General features: G+C 36.1%; 1 protein-coding gene across 2 annotated transcripts; it reads right to left on the bottom strand.

Annotated features, from left to right (window-relative positions):
• Positions 1–94: 94 nt before the first annotated feature.
• On the bottom strand, positions 95–27933 carry LOC116165523 (chromodomain-helicase-DNA-binding protein 1). Of its 2 annotated transcripts, XM_031480035.1 has the most exons (19): positions 27518–27931; positions 26792–26883; positions 26583–26736; positions 18672–18799; positions 18273–18622; positions 17625–17954; positions 11953–12194; positions 11786–11899; positions 11552–11716; positions 11363–11505; positions 11181–11318; positions 10778–11129; positions 10103–10720; positions 8371–9723; positions 1426–1604; positions 1268–1379; positions 1091–1215; positions 732–1037; positions 95–679 (listed from the first exon to the last, which is right to left on the bottom strand). In XM_031480035.1, the coding sequence occupies exons 1-19, from the start codon at positions 27524–27526 to the stop codon at positions 448–450; spliced, it is 5142 nt and encodes a 1713-aa protein (XP_031335895.1). In that variant the 5' UTR covers positions 27527–27931; the 3' UTR covers positions 95–447. The 2 variants fall into 2 exon arrangements, with proteins under 2 accessions (XP_031335895.1, XP_031335896.1); XM_031480036.1 differs by lacking the exons at positions 95–679; positions 732–1037; positions 1091–1215; positions 1268–1379; positions 1426–1604 and adding an exon at positions 7447–7912 and having other exon boundaries at positions 27518–27933.
• Between the last annotated feature and the right edge of the window lie 11 nt (positions 27934–27944).

The raw sequence follows: 27944 nt of genomic DNA, 5'->3' as shown, positions 1-27944 counted from the left end.
CCAAGTCCCCAATAAATTACAAGAACACTCCATAGGAGTTAAAATTTTTTCTTCTCAACAGGCGTATTAAAGGTTTAAAGGAATTACACACCAATATATCAAAAGATAGCTGTATAATTATATACACCAATGTGAGAATTACATTTTCACAATACATTTAATCTTTCCAGTCTGGTTTGAATTGAACAAATTCAACTATATGCACACACACATGCATAGATTCTTAAGTATGGATGTATATATATACATACATAACTATAAAAATTTTGGTAATGAAATGCGGACGTTGGTTAAAAATTTGAAAAATTATCAAAAAAATTTCAAAAACATTAGGTATAACAAAATTTTGATTATATAAATAAGGAAATCAAATTTTTGAAATAATTTTCCAAATTCTTAACCGCATCGAAATCACTAACACTGCGTAAATAACGGGTTTTCATTAAATTACTGTTGACGCCGATCATATTCACGACGGTAGTCTCTTTCGGGTGGTCGCCATTCGCCGGGTGAGTATCGGTCCCTGGGAAATGGCTGATCGTTTGGGGGATACATTGCAGAAGTTGGACCAAAGTTCGGGCCGTAGTGAGCATTGTACATGGGTCGCGAGTTTAAACCTGCGACTGTATCTCGACCACTCCTCGGGTATTGTCGCCACTCCTCTTTAATAGCTGGTACACTTTTCAAAAACTGTAAATCTCTGACCCTAGACACAAACTTTGCAAACTTACCGTTTATCTACTGGCCTTGCATGGTCTCTTTCACGATGATAGCCGGGCAGCCTTTGATAATCAAACCTATCTCTTTTATGATCACTACTAAACCTATCACGAGATTGATTATTACTCCACCGTTCCACATCACTGTGACCACCGCGCTCAAATTGTTCATGGTTACCCCAGAAGTTGTTTCTTTGGGGAGGCATAGATTTTTTATTTCTATGAGAATATTTTGACCAGTCGTGGCTTTCGTCGGAAGTGTCATCGCGAGTTTTCTTACTTCGTTCTTTATCTGTGTTGCGTTCGCGTTTTTCTTTTCTAAATTAAAAACGAAAATTAGAATACAAAATTAATAAAAAAAAAAGATTTACTTTTCAGAATGCGATTTGGAATCCTTATCCAGATCACGATCGCTTTCATCTTCGTGTCTTCTTTTGTTGTTTTGTTTTTCACTTTCATCTTTTCTGTTTTTGTTCGCATTTGCGCTCTGCTTTCCCTGAAATAAAAAATTGAAATATCCCCAAAAGCGCGATAATTAAAATATTAACCTCTTCCCTCTTCTTGTCTGGTTTTTCGTTCTTCTTACATGCGCGCTTGTAGAGTTTGTATAATTTCTTCGCGTCAAATTCCGTAAATTTCGAAACAAAATACCATAGGTTACTGTAAAAATGTGTGATAAGCGATAAGTTTAATTTTTTTGAATTACCTTCTCCATTCCTTTATTTTTTCGGGATCGCTATATTCGCTCAGGCAAGTGTTTATTTGCTCGCCTATTTGCAATAGACATAGACGAGTGTGATTGACTTGTTCCGATTCTGATAATGACTGATCGGGATTATCTAATGCCTTCAATGCTTTCTTAACTGGTCGCATTTTTTCTTTACACTGGGAAAATAACAATTTTTTTAAGTCCGAAATCCACCATCTATTGTACCATATTTAAAAAAATTTTTGTAATATCGATAGAACAAATAAAATCAAATATAGTGTAAAGTAGATACAAAGTCATTTATCAAAAATCATTTAAAAAAACTGGATCATTTGAAGTAAATATACAGGAAAAAAACCGTCATAATACCAAATCATTTACCAACAATCGCACTATATTTTTAATATTTTTTTAATTTGCAAAGTGACAACAAAATTACCTGAAAAAGTAAAACCATTTTCTATTAATTACAATGTGAGTTTGATTATATACTAATGAGAAATCAGTAATTTTCTAAATTTATTAATAACCATATTTAAAAAAGCAATAAATAAAAAATAATCAAAAATCACATTGTATCAAATCATTTATCAACAATCGCGCTATATTTTTAATATTTTTTTAAATATTACCTGAAAAATAAAACACTAAAAAAACAATAAATAATAAAAAACCGCACTGTATATGTTTGATAAATACAATATTGCATTAACTGTAATAATTAAGGCCACCAAAATAGTACGTGTATAATCCCGTTAATTGCGAATAGCGCTACAGATCAATCTACATACAAAGCGATAAAAGAAATTGAACACAATTAAATAATTTTATGGATATTAAGATTGTCCAAATTGGCACAAACATTTTACTAGAATTTTTAAAAATGTCAATTGTGTACCTACAATTTTTGAATGTATGGCCGATTGAGCGAAGGTGTGCGAAAAGATATGAAATATTTTATATTACGTTAGATATCGCAAATATTAACCACACAAATAAATGAAAATAAATTTTTCATATTGGGTAGGAACAAACAATTGATAATTTTGATTACCTATAAACTACTTCTAATAGAATGTACTGTTGCTACATTAATTAATTGCCTGTAACAAGCGCAATGAAAGTAATTTGGGGCTATTCTGGACAAAACAAAAGTTTACTGTATTTAATTAATAATAAATTATTAAAATATCACTGGTAAGTAAGATGATCGCGATGTGAATGGAACAGGTACAAATTATTTAAAATGGCCAAATGTAGCTCATTTCTTATGATTAGACATTGTGAACCTTTGATTCACAACAGAAATAGGTAGGTACCTAATTTCCAATTTGATTGTAATTAGTAATACATACTAAAATGGTACCACATTATATAAGCCCCGCGCGTGAAGAAGTGCGAATAGCCCCCAATTATCATTTTTGATAATGCATCTTTAAAATGAGACTTGATAAAACTTAGCGCTGTACACGAAACAGAAACGAATTACTCAAAACGTTCAATAGATGCAAAGTAACCTAATCCGCCATTTTGATTTTGTTAAGATCTCGGTTAAGTAAAACAGGCGCATTGTACAGGAGCGAATTATTCCAAACGCCAAAACAGCAACTAATTTAAATTTGACGTCAGTTTTGGTACTTTTTGAAACCCCCCTCAATTAGTATGTTAAAACGTCACTATAGAGCGTTCAAACTTCCAAGTGCAATATGGACTCTTAGGGACTAAACACCTCCTTTAACTATCTTTACGCATCTACCTATAACGCTATCATTGTCTTTTGTAGCCATCTTGTAAATAACTCCAAAAAACATACGAGGCACAAATTAATGATCGTCTGATGTAAGGACAAAAAAGGTGACAATTGAATATTGGCAACATTATATAAATCATGTCAAGACTAATGAATATCACACGTGGATCGCAGATAACCTTCAAGATGATATTGAAGAATATTCAGCATCTTCCGAGAATAAATCTAAACGAGGGCTGCTCCACCGCATGCCCACGGACGAATATCGAATGGCCCGCGCGAGTATTTATAAATAGTAGACGCGTTATCTGTTCGGGAAAATTCCGCCGCATTTTTGTACAACTTTTGTTTTTCAAAAAAATTCAAGAAGACAATCTTCAACCTACAAATAGCATAATGTCCAATTCCGCTGAATTGCGATACGCATTTTTGGAAAAAAAAAAACTCTTTATGCAAAGAATCGAACCTGAGCCATCGGGTTGCAAGGAAGCATCCTTGCCACTAGACCACTATCGCACACATGCAGTCGTTTTTTCTAAAGTCATATTTAGATGTACTTGCAACTCATTATTCACAAAACCTCGAGAATTTCTACAGCAAAAAAAAACGATAGGTACCAGCACAACAAATTGTAACTATGTCTCAATATTTCGCGGGCGTTACTGGGAAGGGGGGAATTAAAAGGGAGAATTGATGACCCTCTATCCTAAAAGCAACCCTTGTGGTAGTATTCGGGATAAGGTAAATGATCCCTGCTGTGTGCTGGGGAGTATTCCATACCCCCCCAGACCCATGAAATTGTTCTTTTCTGAGAGATATTCCATACATGAAAGTTGTAAGGGTTGAACGTTTTGGGGGAGAATGTAGCACCGAGGGGTCTAAGAGGTATGGAATACCCCCCCAGATCTAAGGTAGAATTGTTGACCGAAAAGCAACTGATATGGTAGTTTTCGAAAAAGGGTAAATGATTTCTTCTGTGTCTGGGTGGTATGGAATAATACCACTCAGACCCATGAAATTGTTCTTTTCTGAGAGATATTTCATACATGAGAGTTCTAAGGGCACCGGGGGTTTAGAATACCCCCCAGCTATAATGGAGAATTGATGACCCTATCCCAACAGCAACTGACAGTAGTTTTCGGGAAGGTAGAATCTTGACAATCCGACACATATGGGACCACACAACCGCAGGATTATCAAAGAATCCGGATTATTGAGAGTAATACGAAAAACACCAATTTTACTATAAAACGAAAATGCTTACAAATTGTATAAAGAAAATTACAACAAAACAACAAAATATAAACAAATACGTAATTTTCACACAAGGAGAAAGAATCATTAATTTTTTTGTTACCTTGCGATTTCAAAAATGACATCTTTTTGTCATCCCAGAGACACCGGATTACCAAATGTGTCGGACTAAAGCACAGCCGGATTATCAAGATTGCACTGTAATTAATTCCTACTGTGCGCTGAATGGTATGGAATACCCTCCATCTCACACGCAAATCGTGGAGAGCTGGGTAAAACTAGTGACTGAAGCAACTTACAAAGTGTTTGGTGAACACTCTAGAAATTGACTCATTAGGTTCGAAATTAAATCCAAGAGAAATGTTGCCTTTGTTTGAGAATAAAAGTCAATATTTTGGATGTTTTATGGAGGAAAGCTAATGTAGTAACTTAGTAAATGTATATACAAAATACAGTGGTGAGAGTGGATTGAACTCAATATGCACCCAACCCCCTAGGGGTGGGTTCTTTGTTAATTTGGAACCCAAGTTAATAGAGTTTTGCCTGAATAATGAGTTGAAAATTAAGTAAAGAACTGTATCTAAACGTGATTTTAAAAAGCGCTTGGTAATCCGGTACCCACATTTTTTGAAACAAAAAACAGGTTACTTGTCGACCCCCGAGATTTAAAAATAATTTTTCTTCGCCCTTTTCGGCTCGCTCTATCGTACCTGTAATTATTTTGGTTGTAATTAAAAGTAGAAATTTTTTTTAATTTTGAAAAAAAAAAACAGGTTACTTGACCCTTTCTGCAACTATTCTTACTATGACAACTAAGATTTAAAATTTTCGCTTTTTTCGAACCGCCCTTACCGTACCTGTAATTATTACTCTGGTTTGTAATTAAAAACAGTATTTAAAAATTTGAAAAAAAAAACAGATTACTTGACCCTGCTTGCAATTTTTTTTACTATGACATCTGAGATTTCAAAAAAAAATTTTTCGCCTTTTTCGGCCCGCCCTGCTGTACGAGTAAATATTATTTTAGTTGTAATTGTAGTGGAAACTTTTTCAAAAATTAAAAAAAAAAACAGGTTACTTGTCGACCCTTCTTACAATTTTTTTTTATTATGACAACTGAGATTTCAAAAATAATTTTTTTCATTGCCAATAACATTTAAGTACTTTGTAAAAACAGTTACTAAGATACAGAGGATTAATAAACAGAAACCTTCTCGGAGTAAAAAGAATTTATTTATGTACAGATGAAATGTACTCAACATGGTAGGAACCTCTATTGAACATTGAATAACCTTTTCAACATCTTTGCGTATTATACGAATATTCATGGTATATCCGCTTGCGAGTATACCAATATAATATGAAGTATGTCTGATGCAATTTTTTTTCGTTTTTAACCAGACAAATTAAAGAAAGCTCACTATTAAAATTCGAAAATAAAAATGAAGATTCAAAAATCTAAAACGCCCACGAAAAAGAACCAAATTCCATGGTGCAAATATTAAAATTTGATACCCGAGCAATGAAAAGAAGAAGCACGTTTGCGTAACCTCGTGAAGTCCGACAGTTGGCGGATTCAAAACTGGTAATATAAATTGGAAATTTCGGAAATGTTTATCGAGAATTTCCGGTGCGCGAATATTTCCGGAAATATTGCAAAACTCGCTTGGAAATATTTGCGCGTCACAACACCTAATAATATCTATTAATATCGCACGTATGAATATTTAGTTCGTATAAACTATTTATAGATTGTTGTTATTTATTTTGAGGTTAGAAACTGTATGTGTTATACCTGCGCGCAATGGTCTAATTATATCAGCAAAATAAGTTTGGCACTGTATTCAGATAAGCCCCAAACTGCACTTGGAATTTGGAACGCCCTTAGTAAATAAGACACCGTCAATAAAACAAATGCGAATTATCCAGAAAGCCCAAACCAAAATCCGCCAAATTCAAGCAAAATACTATCCACCCGCATCGCATCCCCATTTATAACATATATGCACAGTAGAACCCCGATTATCCGTGCTCCACGGGACCGGACGAAGCACAGATCATCCAAATGTATGTATATATTGTTGTGTGAACAACGTCATGTAGACCGGACACCCTGTAGGTATATGACAATATTTCAATTTAATAAGCGTACATCTGGAGGATCCTTTACGAATATGCACATAGTTTTATTCTGTTTGAATTTGTGTCTCATTATTTTTCTAATTGTGTAATGTAGGGACATCTGGTCGTTTGCGATAAGGAGTTTTTATCGGACGAAATTTATGGAAGACAAGTGTTTGATCGCTGTTAAGAGATAACGAGTGATCAGATGTGCGCGTTTTTTCGGCGTAAGCGGGGATGTGTTCCTTCGAACTTGGCGTTATCAAGTCTAATTGTGATTGGCGGTGTTGTTTGGGGATTCCCGAAGAACAATATTGTATAGTGGGAGTGGTGTTCCTTTTTATACTGGAATGTTAAGTAAACAAAGCAGTCGGCTGCTTAGTTAAAAGTGTTTACCGTCCAAGCAGCCAACGAAAATTTGTTTCATCTTATTCACCAAGCCAGTTTGTGGAGTATCGTTTAATAATAAAAAAAAAGGTGAAGTTTTCTGAAATGTTGTTGGGTCTTTGATAAGTGCGTCTGAATATCTCAAACCTTTTACGACCAGATTATTTGGATTATTACACAAAAACTTAAAAAAATTTAATTATCGACCACCTGCCTGCAGGATATTATATCCAAACAAGCTTTGTAGGTTTATCTTTCTTTCAGGGACTTTCTGTTAATTGTTTCATGTGTTTCGAAATAAACTTTTGTCATTGTCAATCGATTAATTGTATGTTTATTTGAATCCCTTGTGCGACCCAGATATAGTCCTCATGTCAGATTTTCTTACTTGTGCTATTGTGTAATTTTTTGGAATTTTCGGAAGTTAATCGAAGCCAAGTCTTTCAAATTGAATCAGTATTAGACTTTCCCCATTCGAGTGATGAGGCGATCGATGCTACTCACCGGCTGGTACAGAAAAGGCGTTAAAAAGTTAATCGGCGGTTGCTAACAAAGAGGCGGTCAATGCGAAAGATGTCCCTTTCCCTTTCGAGCGATAAGGTGATCAATGCTAGTCATCGGTTGATATAAAAAAGGCGTTAGAAGTTAATCGGCGGTCTATGAAAGATGTCCCTTACCGTTTCAAGTGAATGAGGCGGTCGATGCTAGTCATCGGCTGATACAGAAAAGGTGTTCGAAGTTAATTGGCGGTCGCTAACAAAGAGACGGTCTATGAAAGATGTCCCTTTCCCTTTCGACTCATACGGTTTCTCCTCTCGTGGTCGATATGCAAAAAGCGATCCTTGCCAAATGCAAAATGTAACGCTGTCTGACATTGGTCTTTTCTAAGGCATTCAAGTTTTGACGTATGAGCTAAAGTGTATCCACATGTGACGGAAGTGTCGCTTACTTTGTGTATAAGTGGAATTAAGCCTAAAATTGTATTGTATGTACCTATTATTACTACTTTTATTACATTAACTGTTAATATACATGTTAAAACCAGCATATTTCAATTTAGTAGAGAAAGAAGTCAACATAACCTTTTACGGCTGCAACTTAATGACGAAATGTAAGTAACATAACTTTTAATTAAAATTGTACAAAATTTTTGGCTATTCCCGCAAATTTTTTTGTTGAAAACGCTTAATTAAAGTTCCTCGCCATTTTTGTGAATTTTAAGATGGCACTTGGGGGGTTTAATCGTTATTAAAGGCGGCACGGATAACCCGCACACGGATAATCACGGGTCTACTGTATCTGGGTAACAAGTTATTTACACCATCTACATTTGAATCCGCCGCTTTAACTTAACGAAATCCTTCACAAAAGAATTTTCTGATGACCTTGTTGGCGCAAATAACAAAAATAAATAACGAAAAAAAACTCACCTCATAAAAGATGGATGGGTCAAGATCGCCTAAAACATCCAACGCCCTCGGTTCGTTGTTCGCGGTAAAATGCATAGGGCCCGAGTTTTTCTTCTCTTTCTTGTACTTCTTCTTTTCCTTCCTCTCGCTCTTGAGTGAACTGGGAATGTCGTCGTTATCTTCTTTCTTCATCGGTTTCTTCGAAGAATTCGCTTGAGTAGCAATAGTGGACGCATCTTCGTTGGAGCTGATATCGTCGTGCTCGACGATCTCCTTGGTTAAAGCTTTGTTTTCTTTGTTTTCACGGGGTTTTCTTTGTCGTTTCGGTTTGCTCACTCCTTTCTTCAAATCTAACTGTTTCTTCAATATTTTAAGTAAGTACTCGGCTCTTTGCTGTAAGTGTTTAGCCTGAGGTTTTTTATCGTCGTTAGACAATATTTTATCACCGATCCCCAGTGAGGGATCCATTTTAATTTGTTCCCACGACCCCATTCCGTATTGATGAATTCCCAATAGAAGTTTCGAGTCTTCTAATGCCTCCCATTCGAAGTCAAAGTGAGATGGTTTCGTCTTCCCTTCGAAAAGCCATTTATTTCGTTCCTCGCTGCTTTCAGGTATGACTTCGTCTAGAGGCTCCAATTCCTCCTCGCAGGCCATCATTGTTTTCGCGTTTACAGAGACACCGCCCAGTTTGAAAGATGGGCCGCGTATGCGCTTACGCCCTCTGGTGCCGCCTTCTTCCAGATGCGCGTTGTCGTTTTCCTTCGTGTGCTCGCCCATAAAAGCTCGACATCTTTCGTGCAGAAGCTCCCCTAGTTTCTTTAACTCTGCCAAGGGCTTTTCTTGTAATTCTGCATCGCACGCCACTGCCTCTAAGCGTTTGAGCGGGTTGCTGAATTTCTTGTAGCTTTTTACAAATTTTCGTATTTCGACGTCCGTGAAATTTTTAATGCGTTCTCTATTGGCTAAAGGCGGCCGACCTCTCTTTCTGGGCCTCTCGTCGTCACTTTCGTCGCCTTCGGCGCCACTGCTACCGCTCTCTTCCGTGTGCTTCCTCTTCTTTCTACCACCCTCGCCGTCACTTTCGGATTGATTAATCTGTTGTAGAGTTTTACGAGATCTCGGAGGAAGGTAGAGATCTTCCATCTCCTTACTCTTCTCCTCTTCCTCCACTTTCTTCCTTAGCCGCTCGGGTATAATGTCGTCCCAGTCTTTACTTTCGTCCTCGGCGGTCGGCACCACGGGAGACGGCTCGTTGTCTTCGTCGAAAGCGGCGAAACTCGCAACTTTAAATGCAGACAGTAGTTCGTCACCTACCATACTTGGACCTTCATCTCTTGTTTCCGCTCTTTGTAAAATTTCATCAATATCACACTATAATTAAAAACTAAATTGTTAATTTCATACTAACTACAAACGTTTGAATTGAGTCAGTGCCGGACTGGAAGCATCACATCAATTATAGCTCCACCACCAGTCCGAGACTATATGTGAGAAAGCGTAGGATTAATTCGCAATTAGCATGCAACATCCCTAGGGGGAAACAACTTTGAATTTTTGGTGAATTAATTTGAATTAACGTGAATTAATTTGAGTTAACGTGAGTTAATTTGAGTTAATGTGAATTAATTTGAGTTAACGTAAATTAATTTGAATTAACGTGAATTAATTAGAATTAACGTGAATTAATTTGATGTACACCAAAAATGGTACTTGTTTCCCCCTAGCAACATCCACTAAGAAGATCACATACCTTAGGCTCCTCGTCATCATCGTCATCATCTTTAAAAAGTTCCTCAGCCCCAAACTTGAGAATGGCATTGAGATCCTCTTTATTGAACGGGGTGGTGTTGGTCGAACCCTTTTTGTCTAATACTGTTCTTCCCGTCGTATCCATACGTTGAATGACCAAATGATCGAGTACCATTTTCTGTTTGGCGCGCTCCACGATTTCCTCTTCGACGGAACGCGCCGTGACCAGCCTGTAGATATTCACTTGATTCTTTTGTCCAATTCTGTGAGCTCTGGCTTGAGCTTGCAAGTCGTTCTGCGGATTCCAGTCGGAATCGAAAATGATGACCGTATCGGCGGTCGCCAAATTGATGCCTAAACCGCCGGCGCGCGTCGACAACAGGAAGCAGAAATCTTGAGATCCTTCGGCGTTAAAATGGTCTAAGGCTTGTTTTCGTAATTCCCCCTTGATACCGCCATCTAACCGTTGGAATGGGAAATGCCGTAACTGCAAGTACTCTCCTAAAATGTCCAACATGCGAACCATTTGCGAGAATATTAACACTCTATGACCAGTTTCACGTAAACGAATTAATAACTTATCGAGTAGGACTAACTTTCCAGATCCACGGAGCAATTGCTGTAACGTACATGAAATAAGACAACTGTTAACATTGTATAGCAATTTATTACTAACTTGTAAATGATCTTCATGTGACAACTGACTTTCATATTCAGTAGGTTTGGTTAACATAGAATGATTACAACATTTTTTCAATTCTATCACAATGTTTAAAAAAGTGGTTGTCGAACCCTTCACGCCTTTCCTCAAGGCGTTGTAATTTTTCGTAAGTATCCACTTATAATACTGTTTCTGTATCGAAGTCATTTCAACTCTCAAAATTTGTTCTACCTTAGCCGGCAATGACTTCTCTACGTCTTTTTTAACTCGCCGCAAGATAAAAGGTTCCAGTTGTCTATGCAATTTACCATAACCTTTCTGGGCGGCGTTATCGTGCTCTTTCTCAAATTCTTCCCATGTCTGAAATCTGAGCAACAAGTTTTACATACCGTTTACCAATTCGATTAAAACAACATACTTATTTGGCATTATAAAATGCAGTAAAGCCCATAATTCTTTAAGACTGTTCTGAAGCGGTGTACCGGTTATTAACAATCTGTGATTTGTGTCAAAGTCCATTAATGCTTTATAAAGTAAAGAATCGTCATTTTTTAACCTGAAATTATACTCAGTATACCCCAATTATCGACTAATTTTTACCTATGTGCTTCGTCAACCAGTAGCACCGCCCAACTAAGGCTTCCCAAGAATGCTTTATCCTTCAATACAATTTCGTACGTGGTTAAAATTGCGTTGAATTTGAGCCGTTTCGAACTGTCGTAACACCACTCGTATTGCCTAATCTGCAAATCTGGGTAAGTGTCCAATTTCGATGGAAAAACGACTTACAATATTTCGCGACGTAATGTCTCCTAAATAAGTAACGATGTTCATTTCCGGTGCCCATTGTGAAAATTCTCGTTGCCACGAAGTCATCGTCGATAACGGAACAACGCACAAAAATGGCCCATACAGTTGGTGCGTATGAAACAGGTAGTACAAAAAGCAAATTGTCTGAATAAATAAAAATACTTTCCATTAGAATCTAAAAATTACTCCTACTACAACTGATTAGTTAATTACCTGTATAGTTTTACCAAGACCCATTTCATCCGCCAATATCACAGAATTCTCCTTGGACCACGAGTGAATCAGCCAATTTAGGCCGTCCATTTGGTAATCGCGAAGAACCAGCAACTAAAAAAAGTTTACGTAAACGAATCAGGAACGACGGAAAAAACCCAACTAACCCCGTCTACGCCCATCATGTACGAAGGCTGCTCTTTAACCTCGTGAAATTTAGGTCGATACTTTAAAGCTTTGCAATGTCGCGACGGGGTGCGTTTCGACTCTTCGCGCTCCCGAAACTCCTCGATCTTTTTCGGCCATTTCTTGCTAATTAAACCCAAATCTTCCCAAGTCGCGTCCGCGTATGGCAAGCTTTCCCATTTTATGTAAAGGTCCGTGCCTCCTTCGGGCTTACAACATTTTGCTGAAAAATAATATGTCCACTTGCTCAGTTCGGTATTTATTTAAGTGTTCGCTTATGCTAAAATCAAAACCAAGGCAAAATGCGCCACGCTCTGAAAATCCCCAGTGATCTTTATTGTTTTTTTCTCATTATCTCAGTAACCCTTCAGACTCACCTCCCTAATTAGCCCCTCGTTTGTGTTTATGTTAGTTCAAAACGAACGTTAACATTGCAAAAGCGAATGTGTTCTCTATTTCTTGCTCCCAGTTCATTTATATCCATAATGGTACAATAGATTTACCATTTTCGATCCTTTTATAGGGTACCTCAGTAGTTGTTAATACTATCAAAGCAGTAATATGCTCTTTTTGGGTCAAACTTAAGCTGGTAAAATCACAATTTGATACAGAACATTACAAAAGTTTCTTTATGATTGTTGAATAATCTCCTATTTTCAAAATAATATTTGGGGTCAGGTTAAGAAGTTATAGGACCTAACCTCATTTTTTCTAAGGCAACACCAGATTCAAAAACATTACAAAAAGATTTTTTAGAAATTTAAAAAAAGGTTCAAATGATCAATTTTAAACAAATTTATTTTGTAGCACACCAAAATTACATTTTTTGAAATGGAGTACCCTATATTATTCAATTCTTCTCTCAATTTTTGGTTCAAATGATTCAAAAAAATACAAATTTCAAATAAATGTTCCAAATTAAAAAATTTTTTTTTTAATCTTTTGTCTTTTTGAATCAATATTGAATTTTTTAATTGTTATATTTTTGAAAAGAGAATTTTTAATTTGCTACCTTTTTAGATTAAAATTGTACAGGTTTTAAAAAATGAGGTTAAGACCCAATAACTTCTACAGGGTCGCTGATAAGTTTGGAAACGGTCGAGTATCAGGGAAAATAGTTTATTTATAATGAATGTTAAATAATCTGCGGTTTTTAGAATGGGTATCGAACCTATCTTTAAATTCTCTTTTCAAAAATGTAACAATTAAAAATTTAATATTGTTCCAAAAAATTATAAAAATGCAAACATCTCTGAAAAATCTTTTTGAATCATGTGAAACTTATTTGAATTTTTTTAAATCCTTTTCAATTTTTTTTAACCTAATCTCATTTTTTTAATAGAGCACCCTGTATTTTTTAATCTAAAAAGATGAGATTAAATTCTCTTTTCAAAAAAAACATTAAAAGACGGCATACTATTCATGAGAACCAATAGAGGTCGCCACTGACAAATTGCATTGTAAAATTATATCAAACTTTGAGAATGACTCCTGGGCTTATACAATCATTTTTTAGCTTGGTTTTTGAAAATATAAATTCTACATACATTACTCTAGAGCGACTGTATAAAGGTTTTACTAAAAAGACAGTAATTACTACAATATTGCTAAAATAAGAGGGCACATTTTATATTTTATTTTAAGCAATTGTTGAATTTTAAAGTACAGTCGCTGTAAAACTGTTCCTCCTCTTTCAATATTGAAAGTTTTGTCATTTAAAACCCAATATTGCGGCCAGGAGTCATTCTCAAAGATTTCATTTTTAAAAAGTTACATCATCACAATGGCGGCAAGCAGCAGTAGTGCAGCTATTTATTTCTAGATGTCGCTAAGGTACAACTTAACTTGGCGCGCGTCTGTAAAAAATATTATAAAGGAACTGCTGCATCCGATTATGATGTCAATGAATGGTTGTTTGTCTAAAGACGAGTACATAAACGCGACCTATGCCAACATTCCTTTCTCGTTTACTAAGATAAAATGACATTTGTGATTTGAAAGTGTGTGGGCGACCCTCCGAAAAAGAAGACAGGTAGTTAAAACAGTTTGGAAATTTTACAGGATTGTGTAACGCTGCCCTTATCCTATGTCTATCCTACGACGTGCATTTCCTAAAAATCACAGGGGTGCAAAAAATGCATTTATTATCTTCGTTGGGGCAGAGACCAGATCTACTGTCCAAATTCTCCGGGGATGCTCAGGGGTAGAGATCATGGGGGGCGGGGGTGAATTTTCAGTAAAAAAAAACATGAATTGCCCCGAGTAACGATTTTTTGGTACGGTTAATTTTTTACTTCACTGCACCCTCGTAGGGCCGCCCCTGGGCATCCTCTGTCAATTTCGAGGGCAGAGATGGACTCTACGCCCCCGATAACCCCCGAGTAGGATTTTTCCAGCTTTTCATATAACCAGCGATCAAAAAAGGATTGACAATCGAGTCGCCGATTTTCTGGGTAACCAAAAATGCCAAAGGTTGCTCGAAAACAACTCTTTTTTGATCGCATAGTATGAAGTATTAGTGAAAATAATGATTACAAATTGTAGGTATGACAAAATAAACAAAAACAAACAGTTTTTTGTAAATAAACCAAATTCCTCTATGTATCCTTTTAAATTCACCACGTCAAAGAATTATAAGAATATTAACAAATGAACGTCAAAAATTTTATTTGCGATTTCGACTGCAGAGCTAGAGCAGAAGGGCTAGTATTTGAACAAAGAAACATGCGTTGAATTTGTTGAATTATAACCTCTGGTAATAGTGCATAATGGGTTTTGCGTGTACCTTTAAATGTAATTTAATCTATGTCAACCGGCTGTTTTGTATCTCGTTAAAATAAGCAAAGGAACGTGCACATGGTCATGAAAGCCAACATGTAAAAACCAATTGTGTAAGTAGATATAGTACCACCTACTCGACACGATGTGGCAGCACAATTTATTTACTACAAAGATAATACTTCACTATCTTTTGATTTTAAAACATGCTGCGACATCTGATATTTAATAGCTGAATCATGGTTGCCTCATTTCATAACTGGTTCAATTTTTTAATTCGTATGCCGTCTCAATCATTGATTCAAAAATTTAAAAGAAAATTTAAAAATTCAAAAATCTAATAATTTTATGAATCTTTTGTATTTTATTTAATTTAAATCTTTTTTGATAATCCTTGATGTGTTATATTTTTGAGAAAAACATCAACATATAATACATTTAAAAAATGAGGATAGGTGCGATACCTTTTATACCTAACCGCCATACTGAAATTGACTTTTGATTATACCCAAGTTTGAACCAAAAAAACCCTTACATTATTACTTTTTTCATAGCACTAAATCCTGTACAGGTGGCGCCACTACACTTGTTTAAAATTCACATTGACAAAGGACTTCAATGATCTCCTAAAAGGTAATTCTCAATCAATCTTTTCCCAAGGGTCATTCGTTTCTTTTAGTTGCACATACCAATTTTCCGCAGCAATGTTATCCATACTTCAATCAACTGTTTAATTATATCACAGGAAAATATCTCATTTGATTGTCCGTAAATATAGCGACAAATGACAAATACAGACGGATGGACAGAAAGTCTAAATGACCAAAATTTAATCAGCTAGTCCCTTGGCTATTACTGCAAACAGAATTGGAAGATTCGAAACCGCTCGCGAGTTATCATGTACACAAACGGACGGGCGGACAGAAAATCCAAAACCATGAGAGCTCTGTTCCGCGCGTTAATAATTTGTTAGGTAAATAAAATCAAAAAGTATGTAAATGTACTCAAAAAATTAGGAACAGAATTGAATAATTAACAATATCAACCATTGTCACACTATTAATAAAAAATGGCGCAAGAATTTTTTTCAAAACTTTACCTTTACTTTAACCTTTGATATTTTAATCACGCGATATATTATTTTTGTTTCATAATACATGTTTGTATAACTTTATCTAATCATTGAATAAAAACACTATAAGAAGCCTAACGCTTATGGAAGAAAGCGCGACAAATCTCACAAATCCCCTTGCACCCGCATTGGTTGTGACCACCGAACTCTCTTTGCGGTAAATAGGAGGAAAGCAAATTCTCATTCTTCTCAGTTCAAGAATCGACTCTATTGACAGTGTTCCCATTATATTCTCAGTTCAAACTCTGTCGCGCTTTATTTCCACGGGGTTAGGCTTCTTATAGTGTTTTTATTCAATGATCTAATCTATAATCCAGAGGTCTACAAGTGCGCATGTAGTTGCATTCAGAAAAATTTCCAAGATACAAATTCAAAAAAGTTCGTCATAAAAATTCCACAAAAAATCAAATTTGTTTCCCACATGAATTATGTTCTATTTCTACTACATAGTTGTTGATTAGCAAAAATGAAATTTTTTGTAAATATCACTTCAAGCTAAAACATTTCTTTGAATTTCTAAGAAAATTTGTTCCACCTAAGCAAATATCTCAAAAATTAATGAACTCAAAACAAGCCTTACAAAGTTGCATCTTTACATGACAAAAACATTGGTTTTGAAACAATGAACTATTTCAAACCATTGTCTACTGAAAACAGAATCGAAAAATTCAAAACCGTCCGTGAGTTATCATTTGGGCAGACGGATGGACGAGCAGAAAATCCAAAATCATGAACAAGGTGAGTCACTCGTTAATAAATAAAAGAACTTGTAATCTACAAACAGCAAATTTTGCCAAAATCAAAATTTCTTTACACCCCTTTTATGGTAAAGAACAATTTTTGCAACATTTAGCCACAGTCCATTCTTCTATGGGGTACGGATATTGAGATCTAGTATCACTACTAGTTTACAATAACTGTTGATATACCTACCTGCACTTTTTTACATTAAGCCACGCATTCACTGTTTATCACCTTTACTAGGTAGACAACAGTGACTGCTTTCTTGTTTTTTTTTAACAAACTCAAAACGAACTTGACCTTCAAAAATAGGATTCTCAGTATTTTTTTGAGAATAAATTCCCGTAATTTATTTATCGTTGCGAATATTCAGAAATTTTGGATAAATGTATTATACTATTATCTATTAATTACAATACAGTCTTCCAACCTTTTAATAAAGTTACGTTTTTTAGAAACAAAAAAACAGTTTCAAATTGTTTATTTAACATACATAAAAAAGAAAAACTTTTCACTCTCGGTTCATATGCCACAACCTGTACCTTGAAACTGTAACTGTACCTTGAAAACAAAACCCAAAAAATTCAGAAATCATAAAGTCAAAAATTCAAAAATAGGAATGAAGGTTCAAAAACTTCACAAAAACCTAAATTCACAAAAATGGAGAAAATTCCATGGTGCGGACCTAAAAATTACCTGAGTAATGAAGAACTACTGCACGTATACTTGTTAACGTTCACGTAAATTTGTGGAAAATATTCACTTAAATTTCCGGTGAGTGAATATTCGTTCTTAGCAATGCAAATATTCCCTAATATTTCCGGAACTATTGCAACTTTCACGTAGAAATAATCGCCACACACACACACAGTAAGAATGATAGTAATTTTTTAAAGGCGCTCTCCATACCTTTTTTTTCCCAAAATTTCACTGACCAAAAAATACCCATATATCAACCATTTTGCAAAATTTCAATAACAAGGAGCAAAAAGCAAAACCTACCAGTGATACGTTCGACATAGCTGTAACTTTTGAGTAGTTCAAGCTGCAGCTCCATCTGACACTCGTAGTATTCGATATCTTCGGGGGTGGCGTGCCGCCTCCAGTGATCGATTTCGATTTCTTTTTTGATGAAGTTCTCCAACTTCTTAAGTCCCTTCGCCTTCTGTTCCTTTAGGGAGAACTCCGACTCCCAAGTGTTGTGAATGTGCGCCCAGTCTTTCCATTTGATGAGGTACTGCAGTTCCGTGTTCTCGTAGTCGTTAACGTCGACGCCACTATTCGGGTCGCCGTTCTCCTCGACCGCGTAGATCGTCGTCGCGTTACCAGTCACTGAAAACACCCTCATTAAGAATCTTATACTTATAATGCAATAATTTGCACCCCCTATCCACACAAATGCTAAAACGGTACTCCACCTGTCCATATCAGGCCTTAATAATTGAAATAATATGATGGGTCATATAGTCAATTTTTGAGGAGAGAGGGGGGGAGCTGTAAATTGCCTAGAAAATGATGTAAAAGGTTTCAGGCTTTTTTTTGTTAATTTTCTTGGAAGTGATTAATTAGGGGCTGCAATTTTTGCATGGGACACCCTGTATATACATTTTTTATATTGTGTGTGACTTTTTTAATAAAAATGATATCAACCTCCTCGTTTCCCGCGCCTCTGTCCCAATATCCTCTCGATCGTCTCGCACTTCTCTTCAGGTACAACTTCGACCGGTTCGGTGTACTCGACTTCCAACAGATCTTCCGAGTCTGTCTTCTCATCTTCGCTTGCTTCTTTATAACTAACCGTAGCCATTTTTCTTTTAGAATGAGATCGTTTATTATCGTCGTCACTGTCTATACTAGAGTCTTCGGAACTATATTGCGACTTATGATTATTACGCTTCGGGACAAAACGCTTCACCCCTACGCGCTTGCTAGGTGGAGGTCTCTCCTTCTCCTCGTCCGATTCCGAGGAGCTGTCGTCGTCGTTGTATTTCCAGTTATCACTAAAACAGCACTCATTTGCAAACATATTACTAAAACGGCGATCCTCACCTTTTGCTTTTAGAGTGCTTCGGTTTGTCACCAGATTCACTTTCCGAAAACTGAAGCCTTTCTGGTTCCTTTCGTGATCGTGAAGATCTTCGTATGCCATCGTAATACAAGTCGGAACCGTCATCCCACTGAAATAATAATAATAATGACTTTATTTCCACATAACTACAATAAAATTTAGTTATAGAACGCAACGCCAAAAAGAAACTTTTATACCCCTCTCACTTAACCCGTTAACACGAGGAGAAAGAGAAATAGAACAAAAACATGAAGGATGGAGAGATGGTAACTAGAAATTAATGTTGGATTGGATGCTGTACCGCTCTTATGGAACATGATTTTAGTAACCATTTGCCGCAACGCATCTGATGCTGAACCAATACTAAATAAACATAACCTCTAAATCTAATCCTCCCGTCATCTCCCGTTTGATCCATTTATTTCCACAACCATTTGTCTCCATTATCTTTTCGTTTTACAAAACAGCCTTTGTCAAGGTTACCAATTTGCAACTACAAGGGGGGTAAATTACATTTTAAATCAGACATTCGCGTTTTATCGTTTTAGATTGTATTATTCTGCAACTGCGACATGCATTTTACTTTGGAAGAAAATAAGCTGCTTTTGCCGTCCATTTCCGCAACGGCAACAGAAACTGAGGACGTATTCGGCTCGCCTGTGCGGGAAGGAATTTCGAGAGGCACATCCTGAACTTGTCGTTGATTACGAGCACTTACACCGCCTCATTCTTCGTGCAGCTAAGCGATTTGACGATACAGGAATTGTTGCTTGTGGAAAAACTAATGGATGTATAATAAGCATTTTAAGGTTATGTTTAGTATAGCTACAGTATCATTTGTGTTGCGGCAAATGTCATGTTTCATAAGAGGGACGCAGTCAATGATTAATGATCTCTCTGTACTTGTGGGTAGATTTGGATGAGATAAAAAAGTTTCCGCCATGTGAATTGTAAACCTCAAGTAAGACTGATCTTCGGCCTGTATCTCTTAGTCAACGTCCACAATGACGCACCGCACCAACACTTGCATCTAGCCTAATGTGGTGGAAGTAAAACAAGTCATAGTTTCAAATACGCGTGGCCACAACGGCGCCTGGCCCTTAGCATTGGGTGCACCGAGAAATTGAACTTCTTGAAGGTTTAGGTGCACAGTAGCTAGCGCAATGAACAAGGACTCTGCCTTTTACAAAGGAGCCGTTATGGTCGCAGCCTTAGAATACGAATGCTATTTACTTACTGGCAAATTACCGGAAAGCTCATCTTGCACAAAGTTCCACATTTATTTAAAAAAAGTAAACGGACGTGGGCATCTGATGTAAGTAATAAAAGCCATTAATTTACTTGGACATCAGCCAGATCAAGATTTTAAACAAAATCATGCTATTGTATGTAATCACGTACTTGATGAAGGTGATCATGACTCGTGAGTAGGTAATATTCTACATCAATTACTGTAACAAAAAACGCCTCAATAACATTCACATTCTGCTTCGAGATGGAACGCTATTAAAAAAGCTGTAAAAACCACAAATGTATATAATGAATCTTTGCTTATTGTACTTCAACTTTATTGAATGCAGTTTGATCTCAAAGTACCGCACATAAAGACTGTATCCCATGTAAAACAAAAAGTATATTGCCATTAGCAGCTGAAAATAATAATGTACCATTTAAATTTGTGGGCAGTGGCGTATTTTTCCATGGTCAAGAGGGACATACTTTTTTTTAATGGAAACAGCATATTATGTTGTTATATTAAACAAGTAAAAAGATTTCCGCCGTAAGGTGAGTAATTGCATTGATCGGTGCGCTATTCTTTACTAGAGGCATCTATGGTTGAAATTTTGAAATTTAAAAGAAAGAAAGAAAAGTGACGTTGCGCAATTCGCGCATGCGCACATTTAATTTATGCTATATCCTCGTTTTTACTAGAAGCGTCTATGGTTAAAATGTTAAAATTCAAATTGCTGTGATATTACTAACAAAAAATAAGGGTTTTTTTAATGCAAACTAGTGAAATTATAAAATTAATTAACAACTATTGGTATCACTTCCAAGAAACACTAACTTTCGTAATAATGAACCGATTTCGACCAAACTTTAAAGGTTGGTGTAAGTTAATGAAGCAGCCAATTCCGCCATATTGGAACAAAATGGTGGACACATTTATATGTTAATGCGGATAAAGAAATCTACCTACACCTGATTGGCCAAGCCGAAAGGGATTTTTATGTTGAAATTTCCATATGTAACGAAACTAGTAGTTGCTATTAAAAAATCCCTTTCGGATACAGACCATACCAGCTATCAATTAGTGAAAACCCCAAGTCTCTAGGTGGGCCAGGGGCTGAGATCTCGAAGAAACAGACAGCAGCAATCTTGGATACCATAAAGACTCTTCTAAAAAACCTTTTTTTAAAGATATATCCAGTGTTTCAGACAAAATGTTCAATGTATGGATGTAGTTAATAAGCAGTTACGCTAATTTCAGTTAAAGTAAGAAGTTTGGTAGAGAAAAAAATTAAAAACAAATATATTACAATTTTTCGAGTTTAAAATTACGTAAGCATTCGTTCTTTTTTTTAAGGGGGGGAGGGGTACGTTAAGGGTCTTTACGTACCCCCACTACTACAATCAGGTATCAATGCAGCAGTATACAAACTAGTCGGTGTAATATTTTTGAAGATGTAGCCTTTTCAGAAAGAATGAATAATTTATGCTAGCACTCTACCTATAAATTAAAGGCGGATCCAATCGGTTGGAGGTTTTAGAAGTACAATAGTTATTAATATAGGTCTTCATTTGAAGACTTGAGTTCCAAAAAAACTAGTTGTCAAGTCAACTCCTGACTTGACTTTCAGACTATATACCTCTGGCGCCTGTCTTTTGAACCCGAGGCAAAAAGTATAATTTCCACGAAACTCCACAAAGTATTTGAACTATTTTGCAACCAACAAATCAAAATATAAGGTTGCTTGCCTTAACAAATTTCTTTAGAAAAAACGGATTTCACGCGTTCGACACAACATGCGCCATTTTGTGCCGCTTCCCTGAATTCCTTTTACTTTTACAGGATTGGCAGATAGGTCAGTATTTCGTTCGTTCTAACTGAGAAAATGATGTTGAAATATAAACAAATGGGGTAATTTATATAAATTTTAAAGTGTCGATTACTCAAGGCGAGTAACTTTTACGCATTTTGCATGAATTGAACAGTGTTTTGTTTTGTTTATTATATCTTGAAAATTGTATAATTAAGTTAAGTTGTTTTCAATAAATGCATTATTATTATTATTATTATTACTTCCCGAAAGGTCATGTAACAGACTATGTGCACAAAAGTTATGGCGCAAAAACTCTTATAAATAAGAAACTGCGATATGATTGCCTTTACGGTTAAAATTTCAAAAAAATATCTCTAAAGAAAGTTCACAGTTTGCACATGCGCACATCTGATTTTTAGAAAGTGTGATATGCTTATGTTTACTAGAAGCATCTGTGGTTAAAATTTCAAATAAATGTCTACATTGCGTTGACATTGCGCAGTGTGAGCACATTAATAGTTAAGATTTTTCTTGGTTGAGGTGCCAGAGCTATAAGAGACCGAATGCAAAAAGAACAAACTAAATATCTTGAAAACTGTAGGAGTAGTTAAGGGCTCGGACGGATGGACGGAGAAAGTAACCATAATAGCGCCTTCCAACATAGTTGCAAAATGCACTAAATGCAAAAAATAAGCAAATAAAATTATTATTATTATTATTATTACGTTACGGAGATACAAAGCATTAAATAATTAAGGTAAATTACCATATTCCTGATAGAAGGTAAGTGTTACAATTTCAAGATTTTTTCTTTGAATCTTGTGCCTGGTTCAAATCCGGGTTCGGGCATGAATATTTGTAAATGGTTGAGTTGGAAGAGCAGCCTTGGCTGAAACCCCGCCCACTCAAAAATAAAGGCATAAAATAAATAAAATAAAAAATAATTCAAGGGTCATGTTGCATTTTTTACCCCTGAACTTTTTTTTTGGTACGCCACTGGTAGATTGTAAAATAAAAATTTTTTTGTAATTTTTTTGGTATTTGAGACCATTATCGAGAAAAAAATATCAATCCATTTTCGGTACTTGGCTATATTAAAGTAAATTTTTTTTAAATGGCCCAGTAGACCCTGGCTTTATTTTGATAATCTCTTTTTATTGTCTTTATTAGTTTTGACAGTTCGCATTAGAAATTGTATCTTGTGTTTGTATATGTTTAATAATAATAATAATAATAATATTTATTGGTGGGGTTTATACAGAAAATATTTCCACACGTCACAGTATAGGGAAGCACAATTGCCACTTTATTATTCGGAGCCATCAAACTTGTAGTTCAAGTACTCATCGATGCTGTAGAATGCTTTGGCACCAAGGAACACTCTGATTGTTTTTCTGAATTGTTGTTCTTCCAGATCCCTGATGTAGTCAGGAAGAGCATTGTAACATTTCTTCATGAAATAGTTAATATCTCGTCCTTTTACCGTCCGATAGTAGTCTTCGACAAGGTTGTTTTTAGTCCGTACATTGTAATGATATTTATCACTGTTTTTACGAAGGGTTGGAAGGGCCTTCTTTGCGTGTGTTAGACAGGTAAATATACATGGGAGTGTAAGGATGTTAAGTTTGGTGAAGGATGTTCTGCAACAATCTCTATATTTGCGGTTGTCAATGATTCTTATGCACTTGCGCTGGACGGAAAACACTTTAGCTGCATGGGCGGAATGTCCTCAACACAGTACTGCGTAGCTTAATGTGGAGTGGATGTACCCATAGTATGCTTGTAGTAAGACCTGCTTTGTTACTCTAGGCTTTAGATTTCTTATAATGTAGTTCATTTTAGACAGTTTACTGGACAGGTACAAGGCGTGCTCTGCCCACGTCAGCTTGCCATCGATATATATACCTAACAGTTTCACTGGGGGAGATTTATCTGTATCATGGAGGCCCGGTAACAGGGATTGATTTTTCAGTTCATTAGTACTTAGACCATTGCTCGTGAACCACTGGGTTATTCCTGACAGTAGCTTCTCAGACGATTTACTCAGGAGTTCCTTGCTGTCGGCTGTAGTAAGGGCGGTGGTATCGTCGGCAAAAAGAGTTAGGGACTGATGTGGTGCTGTTGAAAGTGATGACAGGTCATTAATGAAAACAAGAAATAGGATGGGCCCCAATACAGATCCTTGAGGAACACCCATCTTCACGGCTGCATTCTTGGATTTAAGTGAGTTAAGTGTAACATATTGGGTACGATCATTGAGGTACGAACGAATTAGTGCTATACTGGTCGCATCGAATTTATACTTCGCAAGTTTCCTGATCAGTAACTCGTGGCTCACACAGTCAAATGCCTTTGTTAGGTCAAAGAGAGACATTTGTGAGACTCGTTTAGATAATAAATTAAAGGTTTAAATTGTAAAGTGTAGGACTTAAAATTGTTATAAATCTTCGTTAAATCTAATTACATAATAATCTAATAATAATTTAAACTCACAAGTCATAACAATGGCAAAGTTTACGAATTCTGAAATGGCGGTGTTGCATTTCATCCGTGGTTTTCGCGAATGGAAATCATCGACATATAGTATGGACTGAGCGGATATTGCAGGTGAGAGAAAAGTGAAAACTAAGAGGTAAGCTCTCTCTCTCGCACTTCTGTTGATCGCATTCAAATTAAATTGAAAGAACCAATAACATGCGTAACCGTAACAGAGAGCTTGCCTCTTAGTGTTTCTCTCACACCTGCAGAATCCGCGCTTAGCAATCAACAAATATTCTCAAATATTCATAGGTGTCTTGTAGAAACCAACGATATACAGGCAGACCACGTAGTGTTAGAACACCATAGATGGAAGAAGCTGTTCTAAATGAAGAAGAAGAACTTCCAGACACTAGCACCAGAAAAATCAGTGAACACTTAAATATTAGTCATCACCATAGGTCCGCTGACTTAAATAGTCTAGGTTTTTTCCTATAGGGGCAAATCAAATCTTTAGTACACCAGAGAATGTGCTTGAAGACTTCCAAAATCGAATATTAAATGCACTTGAAATCGTAGAACAAATATTCAAAAATGTAAGAGCATCAAGGGCGAATGCATGTATAAGGGTTGGAGGTCACTTTCAACAATTGTTTTTAAAATTGTTGTATTGTAAAAAATCATTGCTACAAAAACCGGGTCATCACGGCTTTAACTTTTAAGGGCAGTGGCGAATAAACCGTCAAAATCAAATAAAACAGAACAAAAAGTGTTCAAACAAACCAGAAAAGCAATTTCTTATTTTACAATCTACCAGTAGCGAACCAACACCCTGTAGATTCTCACTACTACATGATCCTTTCGGCGTATTTCAAATTGGAGAAAAATTTCTCAAAAACTGTACGACTAAACACCCTGTAGATTGGTATGGAAGCGGTTGCGGACCTATGTTTATTATGAACATTTAGTCAAAATATAAGCCAACCAATTAGCTCTTTCCAGACTTACATCATATTTAAGAACACTCTGTATATACGGGGTGTTCCATTTCACCAGTAGAATACATGATGTGTTCTACATATGTTTTTTTAAATCTAGAAAACAGCCCATTACTCAATAATACCATAAAAACGATATTGAGTTTATAAGCGAACCTTATTTGAGCGAGTATCAGAATGAAAAATAAGCTCCTCATTATTGAACTTCAGCGTCACTAAGCTTGAGCTAAGAAAAATCTGAGCAAAGATGCACATAATCGATGGTAAATTATTTCTCTGATTGAAATTCTGAAAAAAATTCCCCCTGGCAAAATAAGAAAGTCGCTTTTGTTTGTAACACACTGTATATAATTGGATATTTGGAAAGATACACGTTTTTTTTTTAATTATAATTATCAAGCAGTTTACTGTTAATATATGGCACCTGATTTGATTCAAAAGTTAGCAACTTATGTACAGGGTATTCCAAAACGCATACTATAAGCGAACAAAAAAAAGGTTTACATTGTACAGTTTCACTTCGCCAAGAAGATCTCAACTATCTTAAGAAAAAAGAATGTAAAACCTATCACGGATTCGCACCCCCACTGACAAGCGTATCCTTCCACTAACCCTACCTGGCAAACTTAAACCACAACTGTCTAGTGGTCTTTATCCCCAGAGCTGAAACCCCTAGCTGAACTGATGCAATTCACGTGGACATTTGCTGTAATAAATATAATTATGCCCCTAAATACACGATTTATATAAAAAATGTTATGGTACCCTATTCAAACAATCAGGCTTGTGCAAGTACAGTACCACAAAATTGATAGTTTATTATTTACTTACAACATTTAATATTTATAGCTATATTTAACTATATCTTACCGTTAAATTTATCTGACACGTACTTAAGTGGCACACCCCTCGTTGAGATAGAATTAGACACTGTAATTACAAGCACCAAATCAACTGATCATGTTCCTGTTCCCCCTCCTAAGAGTAGGCCCAAGATGAGTCTTACTTGACTTTACAACCACAAAAAAGAATTTCTAGCGAGACTTGAAGGCACGGAATGTGTATAAAGAGAACAAAATTCGCTTTATTTATTGTTTTATAATGTACATATAAAATAAGAGAATCAGCCATTTAGTATCAGTATTTGACCGCACGGAGTACCTGGTTAAACAGACCGAATTCTGTCTTTGGACAATTGTAAATGCCTAACGGGTTCATAACGCAATCGTAATTAACAGATTCGCTCTTAGGTTGCGAATTAGTGGTTCTAATGATAGATTCCACAATGGCGCATTTCGACGTCCTTTACAGCTTAAATCAGCAGTCGAGCACGATAATTAAGTATAAGCGACGAATGAATAATATACCCTACCTCTTTATTACTATTTGTACTGCTTCTCTTAAATTTGGTTTCGGGGGACGCGTTCGAGTAAGAGGTAGTTGGACTGCTGGGGGCCGGCGACGTTTTATCTTCCTTGTTTGAACCGCTAGAACCGGAGCTGCTAGATGAGGACGAGCTCGAATCACTACGGCGAGACGAACCAATTAATACTAACCCCCCCTTGCGAATTGTCACATTACCTGTCCGAACCGGAGTTATTCGACGTAGAATCACTTTTGCTTTCATTATCACTGCCAGAACCGGAATGTTCGAACTCGGATAGTTCACTGGTCTGAAACGAAAGCAAGTTTAAGTACACGAATCAGAAAATCCCTGCAAAGCTTCTCACAATACCACTCCCACACCCTCAACTCAGTATCACGGCATTAAGTAAACAAAAACCGCAACACACAGTTACTTCTGCATCAGCACATCTTCGGGAGCTCACTGTAAAATGTCTTTAAACTAAATTAATACACAAAATACATTGGGGAAGCTTTGGAGGCTTAAAGAAAGACAGCAGACCTTTGAAATGGCCCAAGAAGGATGCTAAACCACGTAGACATGCCCGCCGTACCTCAGTTTAAGGTTATCGTTCTGTAAAGCACAAACTTTAGCTTAAAATTACAAAAATGGGTCCATCTCAGAAATTCAAACTTGTGGCCTTCCAGGATGCACTGAACCCTCTAGAATCGCCCTAAATCGAGAAAAAGGTGGAACTCGCCTAAATAAGGGTCGAAAATGTGAAAAAACCATTTGTAAACAAGGCAATAAGATGTTAAAGTTGAGAATATGTTCCTCTTAGAACGCCACGCCCTTGAAATCACATTGACGCAGCAGCTGTGGAACACATAAAGAACAATAAGGGAATGCAATTTCGTTGAAATAAGGGCTGAAATGAACTTTTTTCTAGTATAAATACGTACCTCTCGCATTCTACGACTGCTTCAGGGCGATTTTTTGTGATTTGCTATGTTTAAAAATTATAATACAATATTTATAATTAATGCTAAGATGTACGGATATCGTTACATATCCGAAAATTTGGTAAATAATTATTAATTACGTATGAATTCGAACTTTTACATTGTGGTACACGACAAAATTAAGCAACGACGCCATTTTGTACAGACGAGAATATAAAGAACGAAATTTACGGAACTACTTTTCGGGATAATTTACGCGTTTTTTATAGTATTTAAGTCGAGTATAATAGTAATAGTAACTGTTTATCACTATACTACACTATTAGAGGTTACGTTTCGTGGTATGTGGTGCACTATAATTACAATCAATGTGGCGATCAGCCATCTTGCTTCTGATTCTTGAATAACTGATTTCACAGCAGAAAAT

The sequence above is a fragment of the Photinus pyralis genome, unplaced genomic scaffold, assembly GCF_008802855.1.
Source record: "Photinus pyralis isolate 1611_PpyrPB1 unplaced genomic scaffold, Ppyr1.3 Ppyr1.4_LG3a, whole genome shotgun sequence".
Lineage (NCBI taxonomy): Eukaryota > Metazoa > Arthropoda > Insecta > Coleoptera > Lampyridae > Photinus > Photinus pyralis.
The sequence above is the reverse complement of the archived record's forward strand: the minus strand, read 5'-3'. Positions and strand labels throughout refer to the sequence as shown.